Below are 24680 nucleotides of genomic sequence, written 5' to 3'. Positions count from 1 at the left end.
TTATGTGCTTTTTTGGTGACCAATTTCTTAAGTTCTTTGTATATTTTGGAGATCAGACCTCTGTCTGATGTGGGGTTAGTGAAGATCTTTTCCCATTCTGTAGGCTGTCGTTTTGTCTTGTTGACTGTGTCCTTTGCTTTACAGAAGCGTTTCAGTTTCAGGAGGTCCCATTTATTAATTGTTTCAGTGTCTGTGCTGCTGAGGTTCTATTTAGGAAGTGTTCTTCAGTGTCAGTGCGTTCAAGTACATTTCCCACTTTCTCTTTTGTAAGGTTTAGTGTGGCTGGCTTTATGTTGAGGTCTTTGATCCATTTGGAATTGAGTTTTGTGCATGGTGATAGATATGGGTCTATTTTTATTCTTCTACATGTTGATATCCAGTTATGACAGTACCACTTGTTAAATATGCTTTCTTTGTTCCATTTGATATTTTTTGCTTCTTTGTCAAAAATCAGGTGTTTGAAGATGTGTGGATTGATATCTGGGTCGTCTATGTGGTTCCACTGGTTCTCCTATCTGTTTTTATGCCAATACCAGGCTGTTTTCAGTACTGTAGTTCTGTAGTAGAGTTTGAAGTCAGGGATTGTGATGCCTCCAGATGTTTTTTTTTTTTTTTTTATTGTACAGGATTGTTTTGGCTATTCTGGGTTTTTTGCTTTTCCATATGAAGTTGAGTACCGTTCTTTTGAGGTCTTTGAAGAATTTTTCCAGGATTTTGATGGGCATTGTGTTGAATCTGTATTTGTATTAATTTTTAAAATTTGTATACAATATACAAAAATTCAATCCAGCCGGGCGGTGGTGGCTCACGCCTTTAATCCCAGTACTCGGGAGGCAGAGGCAGGCGGATCTCTGTGAGTTTGAGACCAGCCTGGTCAACAAGAGCTAGTTCTAGGACAGGCTCCAAAACCAGAGAAACCCTGTCTCGAAAAACCAAAAAAAAAAAAAAAAAAATTCAATTCAATGTAAAATATTTAGAACCAGTAATTGCTTTTTAAAAGTAGATTCAATAATCTACACTTTTTTCCTAGCATATCTTTATCCTCCTTTTTCCTTTTTAAGAACAAGAATCTTGAATCTAATTGCCTTTGTTTAGCTTTTTTCCTGATCAATACCAATAAAAATTTCTAACCAGACCCCCTAAACAATAACAAATACCCATAACCCAATGACAAAAAACACCCACCCCACCTCTTCGGAATGTGGGCGTCGTGTTCTTAAATTTGCTTCCTGCTGTCTGGGGGCAACAGCATCTTTAGGGGATCCTGAAAAGAAAAAAATGGATTGTCAAGTCCTGGGACAGATAGCTCTATCATTTGTTGTCCAGTTTCTGTGTAATGGGAAAGTGCACGAATTGTCTCAAGCCCTAGCTAGAGAAGTCTATGAAGCCAGACCATCTCAACTTGTCACCTCAAAATTGTTCTGAGCAGTTTTTAGTGCTAAACTGAACTTTAGGTGGTGTTTTCATCTTAGTGGTGTTATCATAGTTGTGGAGGAATCGTCAATGTGGAACCCTTCTTTTGGAGACTTCAAAGATCACTGTTAGACATGCTCATGGTTCACTGAAGAAAACTGATAGAGATTCAAACCCAAAATCATATACAGGAAGGTAGATGAAATCTTTTTCTAGAATTATTACTTTATATGACCAGCAATATCATGACAAAAAGTTTAAATGAATATATATGTATATGTATATCTTATACCTTAAGAAAAACTGTTAAAGAATCTATATAAAACTAAAGGATTATGAGATTGGTAGCAATAAAATAGTCCTTAAAATTTTGTTTTTCTTCTGTCCCATATTAGGTGGCTCTTCTGGCATGAGACAGAAATTTTGAATTTCACTTTAATAAGTGTGGTTGGGTTTAGAGAAGGAGAGAGCCACACTCCAACTCCAAAGCCAGCTTTAATCTTTAACTGGACTAGAATTACAAAAAGACCATTTGCATTATGTGTCTGTAGAGAACAGCAGAAACAAACATTTGGGAAGATTTATGAAATTTTATCCTCTTGGAAATGTGATACACCAACTGGCCAATTTATTCTTTGAGACTTTTTTCTAGATTTGTCCTTTTTCTTCAGCTATCTCATTTGTCCAGTAGTCTTCAGATTTCTTAGCTGGATGTCTTTATTCTCTTGAAAAGACTACAACAAAACCCTTCTCCAACCCTAATTTTGTGGAGATTCTCTTTTGGCAAGTTATATCTGATCAAATAAAAAGCATTTATTAGTTTTATAGGTTAGTTTAAATGGCCATGCTGCTTGATGAACTATCATCTCCTCTAATTAAGAGTTGTCTGTTGTTCAAATCAAATCTTTATCAATTTTGATGATACCCATAATTTTTCTTCTCCTGTGGAAACAAAAGCAAAAATCCTTCCCCAACATAACACGTCTTGGTTTCCTTTCTGAGGTCAGTAAATCTTTATATTGACTGATTTAATTCTGTAGCTTTTTTCTACTATACAATGCCTCTCCATAGCTGTTGTTCCTTTATCATTAACGGTTAGGAATAAATAAAGCATTATACAATCTACTTCTGGACAGTATTTATCACCCCTTTCTGTTTGTTTAACATATTCTTTATAGTTTGATTTGACCTTTCTATAACTGCCTGGCCTGTACGATTGTGTAGTATACATGTAATATGCTTTATTTTATGATAAGCAAAAACCGTTTCCTTTTCTTAGAGACATATGCTGGAGCATTGTCTGTTTTTATTTGAACAGGTTTACCCACGATGGCCATAACTTCTAGCAAATGTGTGATTACCAAATCAGCTTTTTTCTGAACTCAAAGCAGTTGCTTATTGAAAACCTGAATAGATATCAATTGTGTGGTGTACATATTTTAGTTTCTCAAATTCTATAAAATGGAACACATCCATCTGCCATTTTTCATTTTTTTTGATTACCCTTTGGGTTACTTCCTGTAGGTAATGGTGTTTGGTTGTATAAAGAACAAGTAGGACATTTCCTTACAATTTCATTTTCTTGTTGTCACATGATAGAAAAGTCTTTTTTTTTTTTAACCTTTGCTGTTCACATGATTTTTTTTTTAATGAAATTCTAAGGTCTCCAGCACATTTCCAATTAATAATTGATCGATTTCTGCATTGCCTTGTTCTAGAGTGTGACCGTTATTCCCAACTGCATCTAACCTCCCTGGGAGCAGAGGGTGAGTCAAAACAGAGTACCACGACACAGACACCAGGAGTTGGTGAGCAAAACTCAGTTTCTTACAAAAGGGGATAAGTTATATAGGGCACAATAACAGTGATTGGAGGTTGTGCTATTATCTGTCATGTTAGCATTGTGTGATAGGCTCTGGGTTTGTGTCATTGTTGGCTTCTGGGCAGATTATGAAACTAGCTTTGTGGGAGTGCCTTAGTTTTGCAGAAGTATTTTTACTGCATGAGTTTGCTTTTTGTTTTGTTGGCATATGCTTGCTATACTAGAGAACCTGGCAGACCTGTATGGATCAGATGTGTATTATGAAATATATATATATGGGAGGATGCCTATCTTTTAACTGAATAAATAATGAAGTCACTTCTGTATCATCTGGTATAAATTCAGCAGTTTCAATATGCAAAACAACTCTTTCAGCATATTGCGAATCTTTAACTATAGTGAGAAGTTCTTTAAAAATGCCTTAGTACCATGGGAATAACATATAATTCTGACTTTTAGACAGAATCCACTTTACTTAAGTTTTCTGATTTGTAATGTGCCTTTCCTGATTTATTTGCATTAGTATAGAATGTAGGGGCTCTAGTTATTGGTGTGTCCTATAAAATGTGAGGAAGGATCTAGCTAGTTCTCATTATAAGTTGAACTCTCATGTTTTGGGGATAGTTATTACTAATCTCTCAAAAAATTAATATAAGCTCTTTGCCAGGGTTCACTTTCTGCTCATAATTTGTCAATTTAATCATTATTAAAAGAAATTATTGCAATATTTTCAGCTGGGTCTATTCCTGCTAATTGATGAAGTCTCAATTTTTGTTTTAGAATTAACTCAGAGACCTTTTCCACATAAGTTTTTAATTTTTTACTCGGTTTATATGGTAAAAAGATCCATTATAAGATATCTTCCCTCTGCTTTAAAATTCCTGTAAGGGAATGTTTGGAGGGTACTAAACCAGAATGCAGTTAAGATTCTGATCCACATGATCCACATGTGCCTTCTGTAATTTCTCTTCAACCAAAGCCAATTCTCTCTCAGTTTCAGCTGATAATTCTCTGGTAATATTTAATTCCCTGTCCAAGGTTTTGTTTAAATTTAATCAGGTCGCCAGGACCTCTCTCAATAGTGCACTGTAGATGGGAAATGTTTTCTAACAATCTTCAGAAGTCATTGAGAGTCTGTAATTGATCTCTCCTAATTTGCATTTTTGAGGTCTAATATTTGTAGACCTATTTTATAGCCTAAATAATTAATAGAATCTCCTCTTTGTATTTTTTTTCAGGAGCAATTTGTAATCCCCAACAAGGCAAAGTTTTTTTTACTTCTTTATATATTGTTTCTAAAGTATCTACATTTGAATCAGATAACAAAATACTGTCTATGTAATGATAAAGTATAGATTCAGGAAATTGCTTATATATCATTTCCAATGGTTGATGCACAAAATATTGGCACAAGGTGAGGCTATTTAACATTCCCATTGGGAGAGTCTTTCATTGATATCTCATAGCAAGCTGAGAAGTATTGTAATTGAACACTGTGAAGGCAAAATTTTTTCTGTCTTTTTCTTGTAAAGGTATAGTGAAGAAACAATCTTTTAAATCAATAATTGTAAGAGGCCATCCTTTAGGCAATAGAGAAGGCAGAGGAATGCCAGACTGTAGAGAGCCCATTGGCTGAATCACCTTATTAACAACTCTTAGATCTGTTGCCATTCTCCATTTTCCAGATTTCTTTTTAACAAAAAATACAGAATTCCAAAGGCTGGTTGATTTTTTTTCAATATGCTGAGCATTTAACTGGTCCTGTTCTAACTGTTCTAAGACCTGCCGTTTCTTTGTTGTTAAAGACCATTGCTTAATCATACAGGTTTGTCTATTAACCATTTTAAAGGTAGGGCTGTTGGTGCCTTTGAAAGATCAGTAGCTGTTGTGGCCTGTTCTTGTACAATCTGAATGGTCAGTGACTGTTCTTTATAATTCCTTCTTATATTTTCCCCAGAAACATGTTAAATTTTTTTCCTGCACAGTTAATCTGAGTATTCCATTGCTGTAACAAATCATGTTCGCACAAATTCGTTAGTATGTTAGCCACATATGGCTTTAATTTTCCTCTTTGTCCTTCTGTCCCTATACATTCGACAAATTTCATTCTCTGCTTTATCTGAGATAAAGTTCCAATCCCTAAAAGCTAAACATTTACCTCCTGAAGAGGCCAATTTAGATGCCAAGATTCTGATGAAATTATTGTTACATCTGCACCTGTGTCTTCTAGACCTTCAGTGACATAATTTATTCATATTTTTAATTTTGGTCTTTGTTCATTTAATAGAAGTTTGCCAAAATACACATTTTATGGCCTCCTCAACTTTTTGTTCTCTCTTCTATAGCTGTTCTGTCATCCAAAACAGTTTGGTTTCTTACTATAGGCATTAGGTTCTTTAATTGCTCTGTGAAGGAGTTTACTTCACAATGACAGGAAACAGCTGAACTGAATTTGGCATAGGGGCCTGCCAGAGGCCTCTCATGGAGTTTCCCAACGACAAAGGATTACCTTGAATGTCCCTTTGTTGATCTACATTCATTTTTCCGATGTCTACCTTTGCTACGCCCTCTGCATAATACAGAACAGAGGGGTGTTCTGTTTGGATTGTGCTTAGAGAAAACATTGTTTCTAGGAATACCCTGTTTACAGTCCATTTTAAGGTTACCTTGTTTGCCACAATTGAAACACATGACATTTTGATTTTTTTCTCAAAAAATCACCTCTCCTATCCAAACATCATCATTGTCGTGAGATTCAATATTGATTGTATATTGGATTCATTCCTCAAAAGGCACTGATGTTGTCTTTAAAGGCCTAATTATCCTTTTGCATTGAGAATTAGTATTTTCAAAGGCTAGAGATTCAATTATTTTTTTAGCTTCTGAATTTGGTGTCACTGGGATTAAAGGTTTGTGCCACCACTCTCTGGCCTCTAGTGGCTTAACTCAGCACTATGATCTTCAAGCAAACATTGTTTGTTAAGACATAAACAAAATATCATTACACATACATATATATTTACATATATATGTAACCTATTAATGAATAACATTATCCCCTGTATCATGCTTATATTGAAGTCATCATTTTTTTTTTTTACCTTTTTGATGTTTCCAACGAGTCATTCTGATACTATATACAATTTTGTAAACTGGGGGTGGAGAGATGGCTCAGTGGTTAAGAGTACACCAGCTCTTCCAGAGGACTCAAGTTCAATTCTTGTTACCCACAATGACGACTTACAACCACCCGTAATTCTAGCTCCAGGAGATCTGTTGACCTCTTTTGGCTTCCTTAGGCTGGCACACATATGACATACATTCACGTAGATACATACCCATAAAGAAAAATAAATCTCTAAAAATATTTTTAGATACATTCTTTTTCAGAATTGTCATTTTCTGTCAGCCTGTTTTTCTCACTTCTATTGTTCAACTGAAACAACATGTGTATCCTATATGCCTGAATACTTTCTTTACTTTCCTCTAAGAGGAAAAAAAACATTATGCCTTTTCTGTGCTTGTGATCTGCTTCAGCTGTTTATAATCCTCTGCATGAGCTAAGCTTATTGCACTAGACAGGAAAATATAATTAATCTCTTAAGAACAATGTACCTTTGACATAGAGATGTTGGGAAATGTATATAATTGGCATAGAACTACCTGTGTTAAGCATGTGTAATGAAGCTTCATACTTAAGAAGACCTGTAATTATTTTAGGAAAAAAAACAGACTTTCAACAATCGCTAAACCATATTTGAGGAAATTAATATGTGGTAAAAAGAAATAGTTGTGATTTAAGTGCAAGAGGCAAAAGGTACAAAGCTTTCAGAAAATAGGTTTCAATTATGACTTCAAGAGAGGCATTTCCAATTTTTAAAGATTTATTTTATTTACCTTTTGATTTATTTTTAATTATGTATTTGTTTGTATCAGAGTGTGTGGGTATGTGCACATGAATGGAGGTGCCCACGGGGCCAGAAGGTGTTGGATCTACTGGAACTAGAGTTATAGGCAGTTGTGAGTTGGCCTTTATGGGTGCTGGGAAACAAATTCAGGTCTCCTGTAAGAGTAATACTCACTCAACTGCTAAGCCATCTTTCCAGCTCTCAAGAGAAAAGATTTCTCAAATAATAACTAAAAGCCTAATTAATAAAAACTGTTCCTTGGTTATATTAAATAAAAATTCTGTTTATCCAAATATATAATAAAAAGGAGACTGTAGAGATAGTTCAGAGGTTAAGAGTACTTGTTGCTCTTGCAGAGGAGATCTGGGTTTGTTTCCCAGCATCTACATTGCCACTAATAACTACCTGTAACTCCAGTTCCGGAGGATCCAACGCCGTTTCTTGGCTTTTGTGTGTACTGCACATATTCAGTAGACAGACAAACATACAGGCAAGATACATGTAAACTAAAACATCTAAAAAAGAGATACAATGAAAAGGAAGAAAATGAGTCACAAAGCCAAAGGATATGTTCATAATACATAAATCTGTCCAGAATAGTACCACAAAGTGTAAAGGACTTTTACAAATCAGGCAGATAAAAGCAGAATATGTCAGAATAGAGGCTTGGGCGTGACTTAGTAGGTAAACTACTTGGTATGCAAGTGTGAAGGCCTCAGTTAGTTAGGATTACTAGAAGTCACATAAAGCAGGGCACAGTAACGTGTCTTTAATTTCAGTACTGCTATAATGAAATGGAAGGTGGTGAGAGGACAGTTCCTGGAATTTGTAGGCCAGCTTGCCTGGCATATGTAGCCACAAACAAGAAACCCTGTCTCAAACAAGATTAAAGGGAGTGGTTGAGAATCAACACTGTCTTCTGACTTCCATATGTGCACACACACATACTCACATACATGTGAATATCTAAACAGACATACAGGAAAAGAAAAGAAAGTTAAAACTTGGAAAATAGAAATACGTTATTTGTGACTGGAGAGATAGCTCATTGGTTAAGAGTACTGACTGCTCTTCCAAAGGACCTGGGTTCAATTCCCAGCAACCACATGGCAGCTAACAACTGTCTGTAACTCCAGGATCTGACACCTTCACAGACAAACATGCAGGCAAAATACCAATGCACATAAGATAAAAATAAATAAATTATTAAAAATTATGTGAATTGACACTTCGAAAGAAACTTCTGGCAGATGAACATGTAATGATGCTTAGCAAATCAGGGAAGTGTAAAGCTACAGTGAGATACTGTTATACATTTGCCAGATCCGCAAATCTAAAAGTCTACCAATATTATTATTCATGAGAGTGTTGAGCAATAGGTGCTCTCATAAGCTGGTGATATGAATCATAATTAATAGATCACTGTATATTGAAACCACCTAAGTTATAGCTAATTTTCTGAGATTTCATGATTTTTACAGTGACTAGTTTTTTCAACCAAAATTGGTACAGTCATTTTAGAAAAGTTTGATACCTGATATTGGGAGATACACATACATACTCTGTGTCTCACAGTTACATCTTAAATATATACTTGGAGAAATAGAAATATGGATTATATGTAAAGAGTGCCATTTGTTGTAGAATGCATTGATATATGGAATATTTATACAAGTAATGAGAAAACTGTGTCTGCATGCAGTGATATGGAGGAATTGCATAAGCATATGCAAAACAAAAAGAGAGACATAAGATGTATATATAATTTGCCATGACGTTTTAAAGCAGAAAAGTAAATTGTTTAATTTCATAATAAAATTGCATAAATAAAATAGTTCATTCTTGTATAATAAATAGATGCTGGGTGCGGAAATAAAGAGACAGTAAGACAACTAAGAGAATCAAATTATACTCCACAGGTAAGTCAAATGTTAGGTTTTTAATTTTTAAGCGTAGTATCATAATTTAAAAAATTATTCTGTACCCATTTATTTTTTTAGATTTTTTACAAATAAAATTATGTAAGATGTTATTAGCTTGGAAGTCAGGTTCTAGAAGGTTAGAAATTTTATTTTTCAGTTTGAAAAAAGAATCCATAAAAATTTATATAAACAAATACCAAAAGGTTTTCACTCATAAGTGATGATTCATATTGAGATGGAAACCAATTCATGACTGAAGAAAATAATTTTGTTTGATGTGATTGAATGATTTGTTATAGCAATTCAAGAGCAGTGATTGCCATGAAAGTATTTTGACAATATAGTAAAATATACTTTATAATATATGGAAAGCTTTATTGATGACAGACTAAGGTACCAAGGATTAAAATGAAAAATGATAAAGTAGTATTCTATTGTAAAGGAAATACAGATAATGAGCACATTATATTTCTTTTACACAAACCCAAATTCTTTCTGTAGTAGGATTTGGTATAGTCATATATGATAAATCTCTCTCTCTCCCCCCCCCCCTCTGTGTGTGTGTGTACAAAAATGAGGTTAAAAAGTTAGTATTCAGGTTCTCAATCTTTAGAGATAAAGTAGTATAAAATTATAATGGCAAAAAAATAGAAAAGTAGGCAATTGTTTGTTAATATTCACCTTAAAGCACAATTACCTGGAATAACTTCATAAGATATTTTTATTACAGTTCATAATCTGAGAGTTCATGATTAGTTGGTCCTATTGTTTTGGGCCAGTAGTAGTGTACAAATCATGGCAGAGTGCATGGAGTCAAACCCCTCATCTTTGACCAAGAATGTTTTTAAAGAAGAGATCTCACAGTTGTTTTTAGAGCAGGCCACCACCATGATCTAAAGAACTCTCAGATCCACCTCCTAAACTCTTCACTACCGCCCAGGAATGCCAAGTTTGGGATTAAGCTTTCAACACAGATCAAGATTATAGCATAAAGCAATAAACAAAATTGATTAAAAGAAAATCTCCTTTTCACGGAGTTAGCAGAATATAATGTGGAAATTTTAAAAGAAAAACCATTCCTCAGTATTTTCCTTTGATTTTAGTACATTTTGGTTATCATTTACTTTTTCATGTAGTGATGAGAGAGATAGGGCTGAGAAGAGGAGAAGAATTTACTGACAAAATAACTGGTTTTCTATTTTCCTTATCTATGAAGTGATAACAGGCTAATGCGTCCTATCTTATGCATTATAAGTGTGTTCTTTTATTAGGTATTAACAGTCATTGTGAAAAGTGTTCTCTTGCTTTCCTTCTGCAGGCCATGTACATAGAACGCTTTGGAAAGTCAATAGAAAATAAAAGTACTGAAGATGATGAAAGGGCTGAGAATTGTCCAAAATCTCCTGAAACTCCTTTATTTCTAAAATCTCTGGACACTGTGAAGACACCTGAGTCTGTAGAGAAAATGCAGTTCCCTAACAGCACCTTCTTTGAAATGTAGGAATTCTATTAATAATTCTAATTGAATTATTTATGCAGAGTTATATAAATAATTTATAGGAGTAGTAAAATATCTAATTAATTAGAACTTGAAAAGATTTTAGTATTTCAGTCATGAAAACAAGAAAGAGACCATGTACCACATTTGTACAGTTCTTAGTGTCCTGCCATTCTTGTTTCATAGACTCTCCTCCCTGTTCTTAGTTTTTGTTTGGGGTTTGTTGGTAAAGTGATAAAGATTCTGAGTATCCAGTGTGACAATATATAGGTTTCAGATTTTACAAAGAATAAAAATGTGGAAATTTTTTAAAAAATCAAGCTCAAGAACTACTGATACATGTAGCGGTTGTGGACCACTTATTGAATAATGTTTCAGCGGTCAGTCAGTTTTCCATATATGTAGTGTCTGAAGCAAGAAACCCCCCCCCCCTTTTTGTTGTTTTTTTGAGACAGCAGTTCTCTGTAGCTTTGGAGCCTGTCCTGGAACAGGCTCTTGTAGACCAGGCTGAACTCGAACTCACAGAGATCCACCTGCCTCTGCCTCCCAGGTGCTGGTCTTAAAGGCATGTGCCTCCACCACCTAGCTGTAGAATTAGCGTTTTTTTAAGATTAAGTGTCTCTAATATAAATATACAACATTGGAAAGCACTGACTGAGGATTTTCAGCCAAGAAAGCAAAGCTGCATTTAGCCTTTGGGTTTAGTTCATTCTGTTGCTTAAAACAGAACCCTAAGTTCCTCTTAAACCTAAATCAGATTTTGCTTTATCGGGTATCTCTCACCTGTGTTCTACTCATGTATTTTAAATTACTACTAAGAATTTTATATATGAATGCCATGCATTTGGCTTAAGTAAAATGTATTCAAAATAGAACTTAACATCAAATCCTAAAATTGTGAATGAATGCTGAATTGTACACTAAAACTCTGGGTGAGAACATTATGATCTGTAAAGATACATGATTCATTTATGATCATAGAGATTGCTATGACAGTTTTGTCAGACTTATATATAACTATATATATTTATCTGTGATTGGGGTGGCTGGGAAATGAACCTAAGGCCTCACTCTTTCTAAGTACACACTGACCAGAGCTATACTCCATCTTAAAAAAAAAAAACAACAACCCAACACTTTATAAGCTAGATGGTGGTGGTGCACACCTGTGCCAGAGCTACATAGTGAGACCCTATCTTGAAAGTTAACCAACCAACAAATAAAAGAAAACAAAAACACTTTATAGTGCTGTGTGTATAAGCAACTGTTGGATATTTTATAATATTGTTCCTTTTATTTTACTTTGTGAATCCCTGGTACACTATTATTTTATTTTATAGATGAGGAAACAGAACCATAGGTGATACATCCAGTCTGTGTTAAAGTTGAGTTGTTTTGTTTTGTTTTCTGAGACAGGGTTTCTCTGTGTAGCCCTGACTGTCCTGGAACTCGCTTTGCAGACAACGCTGGCCTCGAACTCAAAAGATCTGCCTGCCCCTGCCTCCCGGTGCTGGAATCAAAGGCGTGCGCCACTACTGCATGGCTTAAAGTTGAAATTTTAAATTCAGACCATTCTGGTTATTATATACTGTCTTGTTTAATTATTTATTCAAGATCATTTCTAGTTTATCTTCTCATGTAACACTCTGTAATGTCTTCTCATTAAAACATGTTTTGTGACTAATTTTCAAGATCTTTGAAGACAGTGTCAGAGATAAGAGCTTAGATTTTGAATGTGAATTGCTGCATCTAAATTTTAACTTTAGTACTCACTATTCTTTGAAGCAAATCACTTAACATTTCTAAACTTCAAAATTATTTGCTGTAAAATGAAAGTGATAACAGTAATACTTGTTCTGATCGATTGTTGCAAGAAGTAAATTACACTTATGTAAGTAGCTGGAATAATGCTGACAGCATTTCTCGGTAAGAATTCAGTTATTATCCCCAGATAGATTTTTATATTCCCTACTCAAACCATCATTTCTCTGTAAGTTTGTTACTTTAAAGCCTACTTCCAGCTATTTCTTTACAAATTCTTACCTGTATACCATTGCCTATAGTGAACATTTATAACATTTTGGTGATTTTTAAATCTTTTCTGTAACAGAACAAGAAATGTAGTACCTGATGGACAAAAACAAAAGGATTCTTCTGGATTCTCGTTTCTTACGAGTTATACTTCTAGATCACCTGGACTAAATTTATTTGATTCCTTTGTTTCTGATTCAGAAATCTCATCAGATCAGGTAAGGTGACTTATTTCTAAAAACCTACATCAGAGCTTTAGGCAGCTTTAGCTTTTTTGGGGCAGAATATGTACAGAGGCAACTTAAAAAACAATGCTTTAATATAACTCAGTGATAGAGTGCTTGAGGCCTGAGTTCCACTCCCAACATGGAAAAAGGTCTGAGTATTTTTTTCATTCTTAACTTCAGACAATACTGATTCAGATTTATTTATTAAAAGAAAACATTGAGGCCAGAGAGATGGTTCAACAGTTAAGATTACTAGATGCCCTTCAGGAGAGCTGAGTTCAGTTTCTAACACCTGTGTTAGGCAGTTCACAACCATCTGTAACTCCAGTTTGGGGGAGCCAACAGCCTTTTCCAGCCCCCCAGGGCATCTGTACATACATAGCACACAAACATATATACAGAAATACAAATAAATCTTGAGAGAGAAAATCTCCATCTGGGATATGGCTCACATAATGGTAGAGTGCTTGCCTACTATTCCTGAAGTCTTGAGCTTGATTTCCAGCACCCAAATCAAAGTAAATAAAAGAAAAAAAATACAAAAACCTTAAGATAGGGATGATCTAAATTGTAGTTAAAGGCAGATTAAAATGAATTTGGTTTTGTAACTAACATGTTACACATTTTCGGGGTAAAAATAACCTACACATTCTCACTTAATTCATAATGCTATTGTGTTACATTAGTGTTTTTAGTTATGTATGTATATGGTAACTCTTTCATTAATTAGATTTAAAAGACCTAAATAATTTGCAAGAGTATTGCTGCTTTTCAGTGATGCAATTCACTGTAAATTGTTTACTTCTGAATTTAGCAATAAAACCCAATATTAACTCATGCTTTAAAAGTAAGAGTATACAATAAAATATAGTAGTTAAAATAAGACATGGAATCCTCTCAATATTTGGACATGTAGAGTGTATGAAGTTGAAAATAATTTAATTTCCTAATCTGTAAAATATAAGTAGTGACAGTGACTGCCATAGAGTTTATGACTATTAAATGAGTTTATATATAAAAAGTATTTTCAAAAGTGCTACTTACTAATGCTATATAGTACAAATGTAAATTTTTGTTATTCTTGTTATTGTTCATTTAAATAATCATACCTAGCATTTTATGTGGCCTAAGTTTTATTACAGTATATTAAATTGAAAAGCTTATAAATTTATCGATAGAAGATATAGTATATACATTTTATATTATTTTAATGTGTTTAGCTTTTGTTACTTATACATTTACTTAATAAGCACGTAATTTCTAAAAAGAACATCTAGACAAGAAAAAACAGACCATAAAAATTAAATTGTTTTTTACAATAGTAACATGAACTTAAATATGTATAACTTTAGCAGGAAGTTTAAAGTTTTGCTTAAAGAAAACTATAAAACCACCGAATAATTGAAAGCATAAATACATGAGGTATTTACATAGGAAGAAAAAAAGTATTATGAAAATCTGTTCCTTTTTAATGCAATTTAAATGTAATATAGTTTTAATATAATTGAAAATCTGGATATTAGCTGGGCAGTGGTGGCACACACCTTCAATACAGGCACTTGGGAAGACAAGGCAGGTGATTGATTCTCTTTGAGTTTGAGGCCAGACCGGTCTACAGAGTGAATTCCAGGATATCCAGGTATACACAGAGAAACCTTGTCTCTAAAAATAAAAAAAAATCCTGGGGAACGGTGTATTTTTAATTTTTGTTTTGTTGTGGTGAGTTGGGAAAGGAGACCACTCAATTAATATATTTCTTAGTACAAGCATCATGATGCATTATGAAAATGCCCAAAAGTAAAATTGGTAAGAGAATGGAATTCTAAACAAGTATTTAACTCAAAAGAAGACAATAAAGAAGGAATTGAATAAGAAAGCATAAAGGCAGTGGTGGTGACTCATGGCTTTCATTCCAGCACTGAGAAGCAGAGGCAGGGAGATCTCTGAATTTGAGGCCAGCGTGATCTGTAGAATGAGTTCACTCTGGAATGAGAAACCCTCTCTTGAAAAAAAGAAAAGGAGGACAGAGGGAGGGAGGAAGAAAAGAAGAAAGGAGAGAGACATATATTTCAATATAGAGCCTGGTGATAGGTTGAAAATTAATAGATGTGAATTAGATTTCATCAACATTCTAAGTTTAAGAAGGCCACAGTAGCTATATGATTATTATTTGGAGTACCCTTCATTATAAAGACATTGCTAAAAATGAAAAATAATTTATAAAACTGAAAAGTTCAACTCATAAGGAAGATAGAACATTCATAATTAAGGTTTCTGTCTAGCAACAGCTTTAAAACATATAACAGAGAGAGCTATGTATTGAGCTTAGTGGAGTGTCTACCTAGCATTTGCAGTAACTTGGGTTCAGTTCCAAGTTATAAAATTAATGAGTCAATTGGATATTTAATTAGTCAAATTTGCATACGAGGTAAATAGATTACCCAACTATGAAGGTTTTATACTCCCCTTTCTCAACAGATGTTAAAATTAGATAACATAATAAACACATCCTGTAAAATCTAAATGATATAACCAGTCTCTCTGGTCTCATTGACTTTAATGAACACCATATCCAAAAACTCAAGTTTTCAGTCACTAATGGTATAATTACAAGATAGACTATGTTTTGGTTCATTAAATGAATCATGATAAATATAGAAGTATCAGAATCAGAGTATTGTGTATCCTCTGACCATAGTGTAATTAAATTGGAACTTAAGATATCTAGAAGAATTCTAAACAGTTAGGCTGTGGGACAAGAAAATAGTCGTAAGAGAAACCAGAAAAGATTTTAAAATTACTTACTATGAAAATTCAGCATTTCAAAATTGTAGAGTAAATTTCAAAATTGTAGACACAGCTAGAGCAAAGATGGTAGTTATTTAATTTAGTTATAAGACAAATAATTAATAGAAAAAAACTGTCTAAAATTAATGATCTTTGATTTTCTTTTGAAAGATATTAAAAAGAACAACAAAGAAAAGCATATCAAAAGAGAATGAAGAAATAAAAAAACACTAGAAGTCAACAAGCTGAAAAAATAAAACCAGAAAATTAGAAATTCCAAGTTAATTCTTTAAAAATGATTAACGAAACTGACCAACTTAGATTGTCAAAAAAAGTCATTTACCTCTTTTAGAAATTAATAGGATATAATTGATAAAGATATAAGGATTGATCAAATAATCAGTGGTATAGGCTAGAAAGTCCTGAAACAAAAGAATTTAGAATATGATAAAGGTGGGACCACTTGTCTTAAGAATAAATTAGGCATTTACACATTACACCAATAAAACTTAACAGATGAATTAAATTAAATTTTAAAAAATATTAACTATAAAATATTCAAAAGAAAGATAGAGATGATTAGGGGTAAATATTTTTATATATTGCTATAATCAAGTTATTAGGCTTCATTTATTTATTTGTTGCGATGCTGGGAATCAACCCTAGGCCTCAGGAATTCTATAGACAAACATTCTACCACTGAGTCACACCCTCCAGGCCAGTCCTTGTTTTAATATAAGTAAATGACAAATTTATCCATCCAGTCCTAGAGATTGAACCAAAAACCTCATGAATGCTAAACAAGGATTCTACCAGTGAGCTACATCCCAGGCCCAAAGACAAGAGGTTTTTTTTTTTAAGTCTTGTACTGTGCTATGTAGAAAGTTACTGTCGTGTCTGTTCTAATTTTATATACTAAAAGTACAGACTCTAATGTTAAATATAAATGCTATATAAATTATACTTTAGATTTCACAAGTAATAGTTAATGGAAATTATTTTCCAGTTTAATGAACATTACTCTGCAGTAAACCTAAATCCTCCTTCATCACAACAAGAAATTGGTAAGTGATTTGAAGTTCTCTACATATAAAAACATTTTAATTCTCCTTCATGGTACTTGGTTTATCTCCAGTTGATCTTTTAGCTCCTTAATTTATTTATTTAAAACTACTTACTTCTAGACAATGTTAACTAAGGAGATAGTGCTGCAATCTCATCACACAGAAAGCAGTCAGTAAGTGTTCTGTTCTTTCCTGTCCTCCTGCCCTTTGTCCCTCTTCCTTCTTCGTTCTTTGAGCACTTCAGCAACTTCCACAACTTGCCAAACTTTTTTCCTCCTGTATTATTGAGAAGTTAGTGTATCAAACTGGGTATCAAACATGGGTATCTCACTTTTGTTATCATATTTAATACTTTTTAATAATTTACCATTAACTATTCCCATCCTTTTGGGAAAAAAATTTATCTTCTCCTGTCTCTCTGGTGCATATTTTTTATTGAAATACTTTCTTCATTTATTATTTGATTAGTCATCTTTGTATATGTATGTATTTAACACACATACAAACTGGATACAACTGTGTGTATCAAGTTATCAGGTACTACTTTTGGCTTTGATCAAAGAACAGTAGGCAAGAATCAATTTTCATAGGGCATATGTTCTTTTGGGAGTGACAGAAGACAGACAAATAAATCTATGTATACTATATTAGTGCACTAAATAGTTTGTAGACTTGAAGTGTTAGATTCATATTATAACTTTTAATATATTTACTTTGTAGAAGGATGCAAAATAATAAATAACAAGCACATATAGTGTGTTTTGTCTCATTGAAAGCCCATCAGCTACCCAAGTAATAAGATTTCTTTTGCTACCTCATCCACATGGAACATGTCATGCTGCCATAAACAAGACACATGGTGCATGCAGGTGATCTTGACCCACAAAAGTTACACTATTATTTTTCTGTCAATCATTTATCCCATTCTGGTCATGAGGCTCAAGGCCTGTATGCTAATTCATAACTTCTCTAATTCAGGTATATTTTTTCACAGCACAGTTGGCTGGCACAACATTCTACATTTGCCCTGATCCTGTATTTTCTAAGAAAATGGTGTTAAGAGAAGTAAAACTCCTAAGTCATCCTTCCATGTGGGCCTGACTCAGCTCTGGCTTGAGTTAACCCTTATTGATCATACTACTAGGAAGGAAACTAAGCCTGTAATGATAATTTGTTTGTGTTTTAACAAATAAAGCTTACCTGGAGATCAGAGTGCAGAGCTAGACATTAGAGACGAGGCAGTGGTGGCATACACCTTTAATCCCAGCACTTGTGAGACAGAGGCAGACAGGCAGGCAGATGGATCTCTGCCATTCAAGGTCACCCTGGGCTTTACTAGATTGATCCCGTCTCTAAGAGAAACAGAGCCAGACAGTAGTGGCCCACACCTTTAATCCCAGGACCAGGGTGTTGTGATTTGGCGAGAGGAATATAAAGCGGGAGCTCTGTGCAGCTTGAGGCAGCAGTCAGTGGACGGGATTGCCCTTTTTGGTCTGAGGATTTGGTAGATGTAAAAGGTCTCGCTAGTGGCCATCTGCTTTACTTTTCTGATCTCTCAGCTTTCACCCCTATTTCTGACTCCAGGTTTTTATTATTAAGAACAATTAGAATTTGTGCTACATAAACCAAAATAAAAAGACTAGGAAATTCCTGGTTTAGGAAAATGAGTGCTGTGCCACATGGGCATTCAGGAACATATAATGAATGTCATTTTAACAGAGACATGAAGGAGATGGAAGTAGTAGCTGCTGGAAAAAGTATTCTAGGTAAAGAGTGAAAAGGTCTTGACATGGTAATGTGCTTGGTATGTTCAGTGAAAAGCAGGTAAATTGCATGATTAAATTGGAGAGAAAGAATGGTGCAGAAAAATAGAGTGTGAAAAAGAACAAATCATATGCAACCTTTTGATCATTGAAATTTTTGGATGATCTTCTAAGTGAGATAGGAAGCTACCAGAGGGTTCGGAGCAAATGACTGACATGATGTGACAGGATTTTGTTTGTTGCTTGTTTTAAGGATTACTGTGGATTGCTATATGGAAAAACACTATATAAAAACACGGGTAAATGCAGGGAGATGATTAGCAGGCATTAAATAATTAGCATGATTAAAATAATTCAAGTGGAAACTGGTGGTTGTTAACCAGTTTTTTCCTAAACTCTGGGCCCTTATTTCTGATTGGCTAGTGATAAACTCTTTATATATAAGATATCTTTTGACATTAAAAACTCAGTATCTGAAATAAAAGCTATTCTCCTTCTGATACCCCTAATGGTTATCTCCATTGTTCTACTTGTCAAGATTCAGAGTATCTGTGATAAATTTAGCTTTTCTCTGCTATTGTGACTAAATTCAGCTAGTCAGCAAGTTTATCAGTTCTTTTTTTGGAAATACTTCTTTTTCTATTCCTTCTGAGTTAATTGTGTTTCCAACTCATAACCATTCACATGGGATATTACAGTGACATCTTAATTGGTCTTTTCTTCTTGGCTTACCTCTAGATCAGTTTCATCTTCTTTGTGCATAATGTTGACTCTGTTATAGTCATAGTTAAATTCTTAAGTGGCTCTCATTGACTGTCATTTATATATCGTCTTCCTATTTTTCTAATTTTTAAATTCAATATAACATTGAAGCTCTTTTTAAACACAAATTACTTTTGCTTTCATCAGACTGAAGAGTCTTATGACTAAGCATATGTCATATGCCTAGACACTTTTTCCTGCATTTTTTTTACAATCTCCAGCTTCCATCTTTATCTTTAAAGACTACCTTCTTCTCCATAAAAGCTTTATTCCACCTTCTACCTTCCATCCAACCAAAAAAAAAAAAAATCTCTCCTTTACTTTTCTGAACCTCTTCTTTTTAAAATAATGTTTATAACCTACATAATATCTTTAAGTATTTATTACATATAGTATCCTTTGGAACTTTGAAGGCAAGGACTTGTTTTATATTTACCTTTGAATTTCTCAGAGCACCTAAAATACTGCCTTACACTGTGATAAACTTATTTATAGAATGCATAGGAATTTTACAAAGACTTCATAGGAACTTCCTAAATTAAAAAGAAAATATAACTCATTTATGCAAAAAGAAATATTCAAGGCTGTGTTTCTTTCTGAGTTTGTATAGTCTTGTCTGTTTAATTCTTATGGTTATGAAATAAAGTTAGTAAAGAATAAAATAAAAAGGGAAGTGGAGGAACACAAATATCTGCTAATCTGTTCATCCTAGTTCATTTGACATTGGTTGTTTTATGCCACTTATTTCAATTAAGCTGCTGTATTGCTGTAGATTCTAAATTGTTTAGTAATAGTTGATATTGAAGATACTGAAAAATATTTTTGCTTTCTATTTTAAATAATGAGTAATGAATGAAAATTGACATAAAGCAAATGTACACATGAAGTTGATTTATAAATTGTCTTTCAAAACTGGAAAACTCTTCACAGATTTGTCAAAAAGGTTTTGGATGCTGCTATCAGCATATTTTGTAATTCCTCAATAAATAATAGCTGAATAATATATTTTCCCCTTTTAGCTATCACTACTTATAATTGCTCCTTTCTACTGATTCTGTACATGTTTTTCAAAGTAACCATATAAAGCAATTTAAGTCATGTTATATCTGTGCTCGAAAATATTTTAATGGTTTCCTATTATCTAAGTCTACATTAGTGAGACATTCAGTAGTCTTTGCAAACTCATCTTCATTAATTCTTGTTTAATATATCTTTGTTACTGTTTTCAGTGTCCTGCTAAGTTGAATGGATTTATGTTACCCTATTGTTTCCTATGCACGGCTGTTTTTGGGCCTATGTACTTTCTCTTTGAGATGGCTTACCCTACTTCCTGCTATTTATACAAGTTCTTTACATACTTGAGTTCAGATTATTTGTAAGTAGGGCTTAAGTTAGAATGTACCTTTCCATAGTACCACAAACAATGCCTTACGTATATGAAGAATACATTTAAATATATGCTAAATATATAAGTGATTCAATGTTCATCTATTTATTGTGTGCAATACTCTGTAGTCTAGTAGACTGTTTTATATAATATAAATACAATGATATTTTAATATTTATATTCTTTAGGAAACTTATTTGGGAAATCAGAAGGAGACGATACCTTCACGTTTTCTTTTCCCTCAGACTCTTCAACTCATACATTTGGAACTGGAAAAGATGACTTTAGTTTTCCATTTTCTTTTGAATAGAATCAAAAAATGAAGTTATTTAAGTATTGAATGTTTTATTTTTATTGTGGCATAGGCTAATCATTATTTAATTTGATTTTGACTTTGTAAGCCCTTTCAGACAGTCCTTCTATCAATATTTTTCCATTAATTTTGTATAATACTAAGTCCATTTCTCCCTGGAATTTGAGTTTTAGTTTGGTAGTATTTTAGTTATTTTGATAGTAACAAGGATATTTTCAAATTATCAGAAGACCTTTAATGATAACTGTGCAGAATTCATACTTTAGCAATTAAAAGTCTTGGAATCACTGGGTTTTATTTATGCTTCATTATTGCAGGATACAAAATTCTAATAGTAATTTTTAAAAATTCATGTCAGTGACAATAAAAGTTTGTTATTTTCTTTTAAATGCAACAACATTAAAATTATATTTTTGCTAATTATGTTACTAAAATGTGAAAGAAAGACTAATATCTGAAAATTGTATTGCTCTATCTCTGTTGTTTGGCTTTGCTTAAAGCTTTTTTGATTAATAAAAAATTTTTTGTTTTCCATCTTCAACAAGGAACATTTATATTAACATTTTTAGTTTTTATATTTTATATTTTGTTTCATTGTTTGTAGTTTTTGGTTTTGAGGGGGTCTGAGACAAGACTTTCGTGTTTATATTTTATATTCCATATTTGTCAACTAAATATAGCTTGAATTAAGATATTTAAAACTTGGTGAAATTATATACTTTACTCAATATCTTTATGTGCTTTTTAGATTCAGTTATCAAGTAATAAAGAGTATGGCTCCGCATTTTAATGTGTAATTGCTGACATATTTTTAAATCTTCACTTTTTCCCCCTACATCTGATCAAACTTCAGAGAAAATCCTCTTGGTTTCTCTTTGCTGCCAACAGGAAGTTCAAAGCCTTTATTGGAACCCTCATCCTTAGTCATTGTTTAAAACTCAAATGATCTCTAAAGTCATTTCTGGAATTCCCTCCAGAATTCTGCTATATGAGCAGAAAATTATTTCTTAATGTATTTTGGGTTTGTGTGTAGAATCATCATTCTCAACATGCAAAACAAAATTTGAGTGAAGGTCTGTCTAGCTTCTTCAGAATATCCAAAACATTCACAGTTTATTGAATTAAGTCTTTCTAAAGACTTCAGGAGGCTGATTTAACTGATAGAATTTAAGAACATTTTAAGTTATATGTTTTAAAATATCTACTTATTTATTTTGTATGAATGTTTGCTGGCCTATATGTCACTATGTGCACTATGTCTGGTGCCTGCAAAGATCAGAAGAGGGTGTCAAATTTCCCTGAGACTGGAGTTATAGATGGTTGTGAGCTACCATCTGGGTGCTGGGAATTGAACCCAGGTCCTCTGGAAAAGCAGCCAGTGCTCTTAACCTCTGTGCCTTTATCCAGACCCAGACTATAAACTTTATATCTAAACCTTCAATAACTGATTAAAATATGAAAAGGAATTATAGTTTAAAATCTAGAGTTTTACAGTTATGTGACATTCTATGAATAAATATGAAACTAAATGACATGAATGAAAATCCTTTTCTTAAAAAAAGTACTTTTTAAAAGTTAGAGTTTTTTAAGACAAGATAATTGGTGTGTGTATGACTATGATCAAAATACACTAACTATATCCACAGATGAAGATGTCATAGTGAGATTCATTTGTATAATTCATATATACTTCAAAAATCCAGGGTTTTGGTTTTTGTATCAGATACCTTTCCTATGACATGACATAGATTTGATATGATAAAGATATTGACTGTATGAGAAAGAAAAAAGAGCTGGGATTGGGTTGTTGTAAAACAGACTCAAAACTCGTCTTAGCCTTGAATCACAATTTAATAGTTTGTTTTTATTTTAATAATATGTACTATACTGGTATGGTTCAATTTATTATAAGTCAATAAATGAAGCAAGACAAAAATGGTATTTTAAAAATATCTAAGTGCTCATGTCATCTTGAGAGCATACAAATAGTTTAGTTTTGAACTAAAAAACATGGTTGAAAAAGAAAACGCAGGAACAAAAAACTCTACAATGAAATAGTTATCTGTTGTTAGGGTTTTTTTTTCCCCCACTCTTTGGCTCTTTTGACTTTTTTTTTGGAGGGAGGGGGAGTCCTACTACGCAGCGTCCAGATAAATACATTTGGAGTCTTACTACTTTAAAAGCACAGCCTTAGCTTGTTTCTAGCCAGTTTTTCTTATCATAAATTATTCCATCTACCTTTTGCCTTTTATCTTACTTCTGTCTGTCTTACTTTCATTCTTGATCCATGGCTGGCTATGTTGCTGAGCCCTTCTTTTCTTGCCCTTCCATCCCTTGCTCTTTCTTTTTTTTCCTCCCAGAGTTCTCCTCCTATTTATTCTCTCTGCCTGCCAGCCCTGCCTTGCTATTAGCCATTCAACTCTTTATTAGATCAAGCAGGTGTTTCAGGCAGGTAAATTAACACAGCTTCACAGAGTTAAGCAAATGCAACATAAAAGGATGCAACACATCTTTGCATCATTAAACAAATGTTCCACAACATAAAAGAATGTAACACGTCTTCAAATCATATTCTACACAGTTATCTTTTGTTTTCATAGACTATACCGATATATTGTAGAAGACACTGGTTTCTTTAAAAAAAATTAAGGCATGGACTGGAATGATTCATTGAAGAAGTGGGTTTTAATTAGGATTGTAAAGGTATGTAAATTATAAAATGTTCCACAGTAAGTTGATGCCACTAAGCATACATATTAGTTAATTAGCTAATAAATTGAGCACTGGGGATTGTTGTTAGATCACTACTGATGGAGGCAACATTGAAATAATAGAAAGCAGACAGGCATCTCCAGTAGCAGAATGGCCTAAAGACTGTGTTCATGTAGTATCGGGGTTTGGGGTTGTACAGAAAGGAAAAAGGGATGGAAGATTCTATCTGCAGATCACTTCCCCTCCAGTCTTGAAGTGGTAGATACCAGTGGGGATTGGTATGTTGATCTTCTTGTCAGAAGCTTACACAAGTCTTATCAGTCAACTTTTCTGTCTGGAATTTCTCATTTCATCTGAGGCCTTCATATCATCAACCCTTCAGGGATTGGGTCCAGAATCTTGCTCATGTAGTCTCTAAACTGTACCTACAGCTCTGAGTTGATGGCGTGTGTACATAATGAGTATTTATAATGTAAATTTAAATGCATTAAAATTATTAATAATTTAAAATTAAATAATAATAAAATTAAAATTATTATGTATTTTAATGATACATAAATGAGTGTTCAGGTCATATGCCCATGCATGTGGGGAAGCCTTCCTCATCTCTCTCTACTGAATTGTCTTGGGACAGGATCTGAACCTAGAGCTCTTGGATTTGGCTAGTCTGGATGGATGGCCACTGAGCTCCCAGAATCCTCTTTGTCTTCTCCCTGAAATGTTAGAGTTACAGGGCACATGCAGCCACACCTAGCTTTTTACATGGGTGCCGGGGATTTGATCTTACATCTGCCCCCAAACTTGCATAGCAAATGTTCTTAGCCTTGGGCCTGCTCTGGCAGAGATCACTAGCTCAGGCCTGCTCCAGTGGAGATCATTGGCTGGGGACTGCTCTCTTTGAGTTCACTGGCTCAGGCTTGCTTTGGCAGAGGTTGCTGGCTCAGGCCTGGTCCCACTGATGTCCCTGGCATGGGCCTGGTCCCACAGAGGTCTCTGGCTTGGGCCTGCTCCCTGGGCAGTTGCTTCCTTGTACCTGCTCCTGTGAAGGTCAGTCCCCTAGTCCCTTTTAGT

General features: G+C 33.8%; 1 protein-coding gene across 1 annotated transcript in view; it reads left to right on the top strand.

Moving 5' to 3' along the window:
• The window catches only part of CUNH14orf39 (chromosome unknown C14orf39 homolog), a 40254-nt gene extending 19360 nt beyond the window's left edge, over positions 1–20894 (top strand). The window contains exons 13-17 of the mRNA XM_050153578.1: positions 9001–9062; positions 10384–10562; positions 12674–12812; positions 16615–16672; positions 20773–20894. Of these exons, the coding sequence (XP_050009535.1) occupies positions 9001–9062; positions 10384–10562; positions 12674–12812; positions 16615–16672; positions 20773–20894 (560 nt within the window). The remainder of the gene's footprint in view (positions 1–9000; positions 9063–10383; positions 10563–12673; positions 12813–16614; positions 16673–20772) is intronic.
• The last annotated feature ends 3786 nt before the right edge of the window (positions 20895–24680 follow it).

This window comes from Alexandromys fortis, unplaced genomic scaffold, assembly GCF_014885135.2.
Source record: "Alexandromys fortis isolate MF-2015 unplaced genomic scaffold, M_Fortis_MF-2015_v1.1 scaffold_82, whole genome shotgun sequence".
Classification (NCBI taxonomy): Eukaryota; Metazoa; Chordata; class Mammalia; order Rodentia; family Cricetidae; genus Alexandromys; species Alexandromys fortis.
This window is presented reverse-complemented; position numbering and strand designations above follow the sequence as displayed.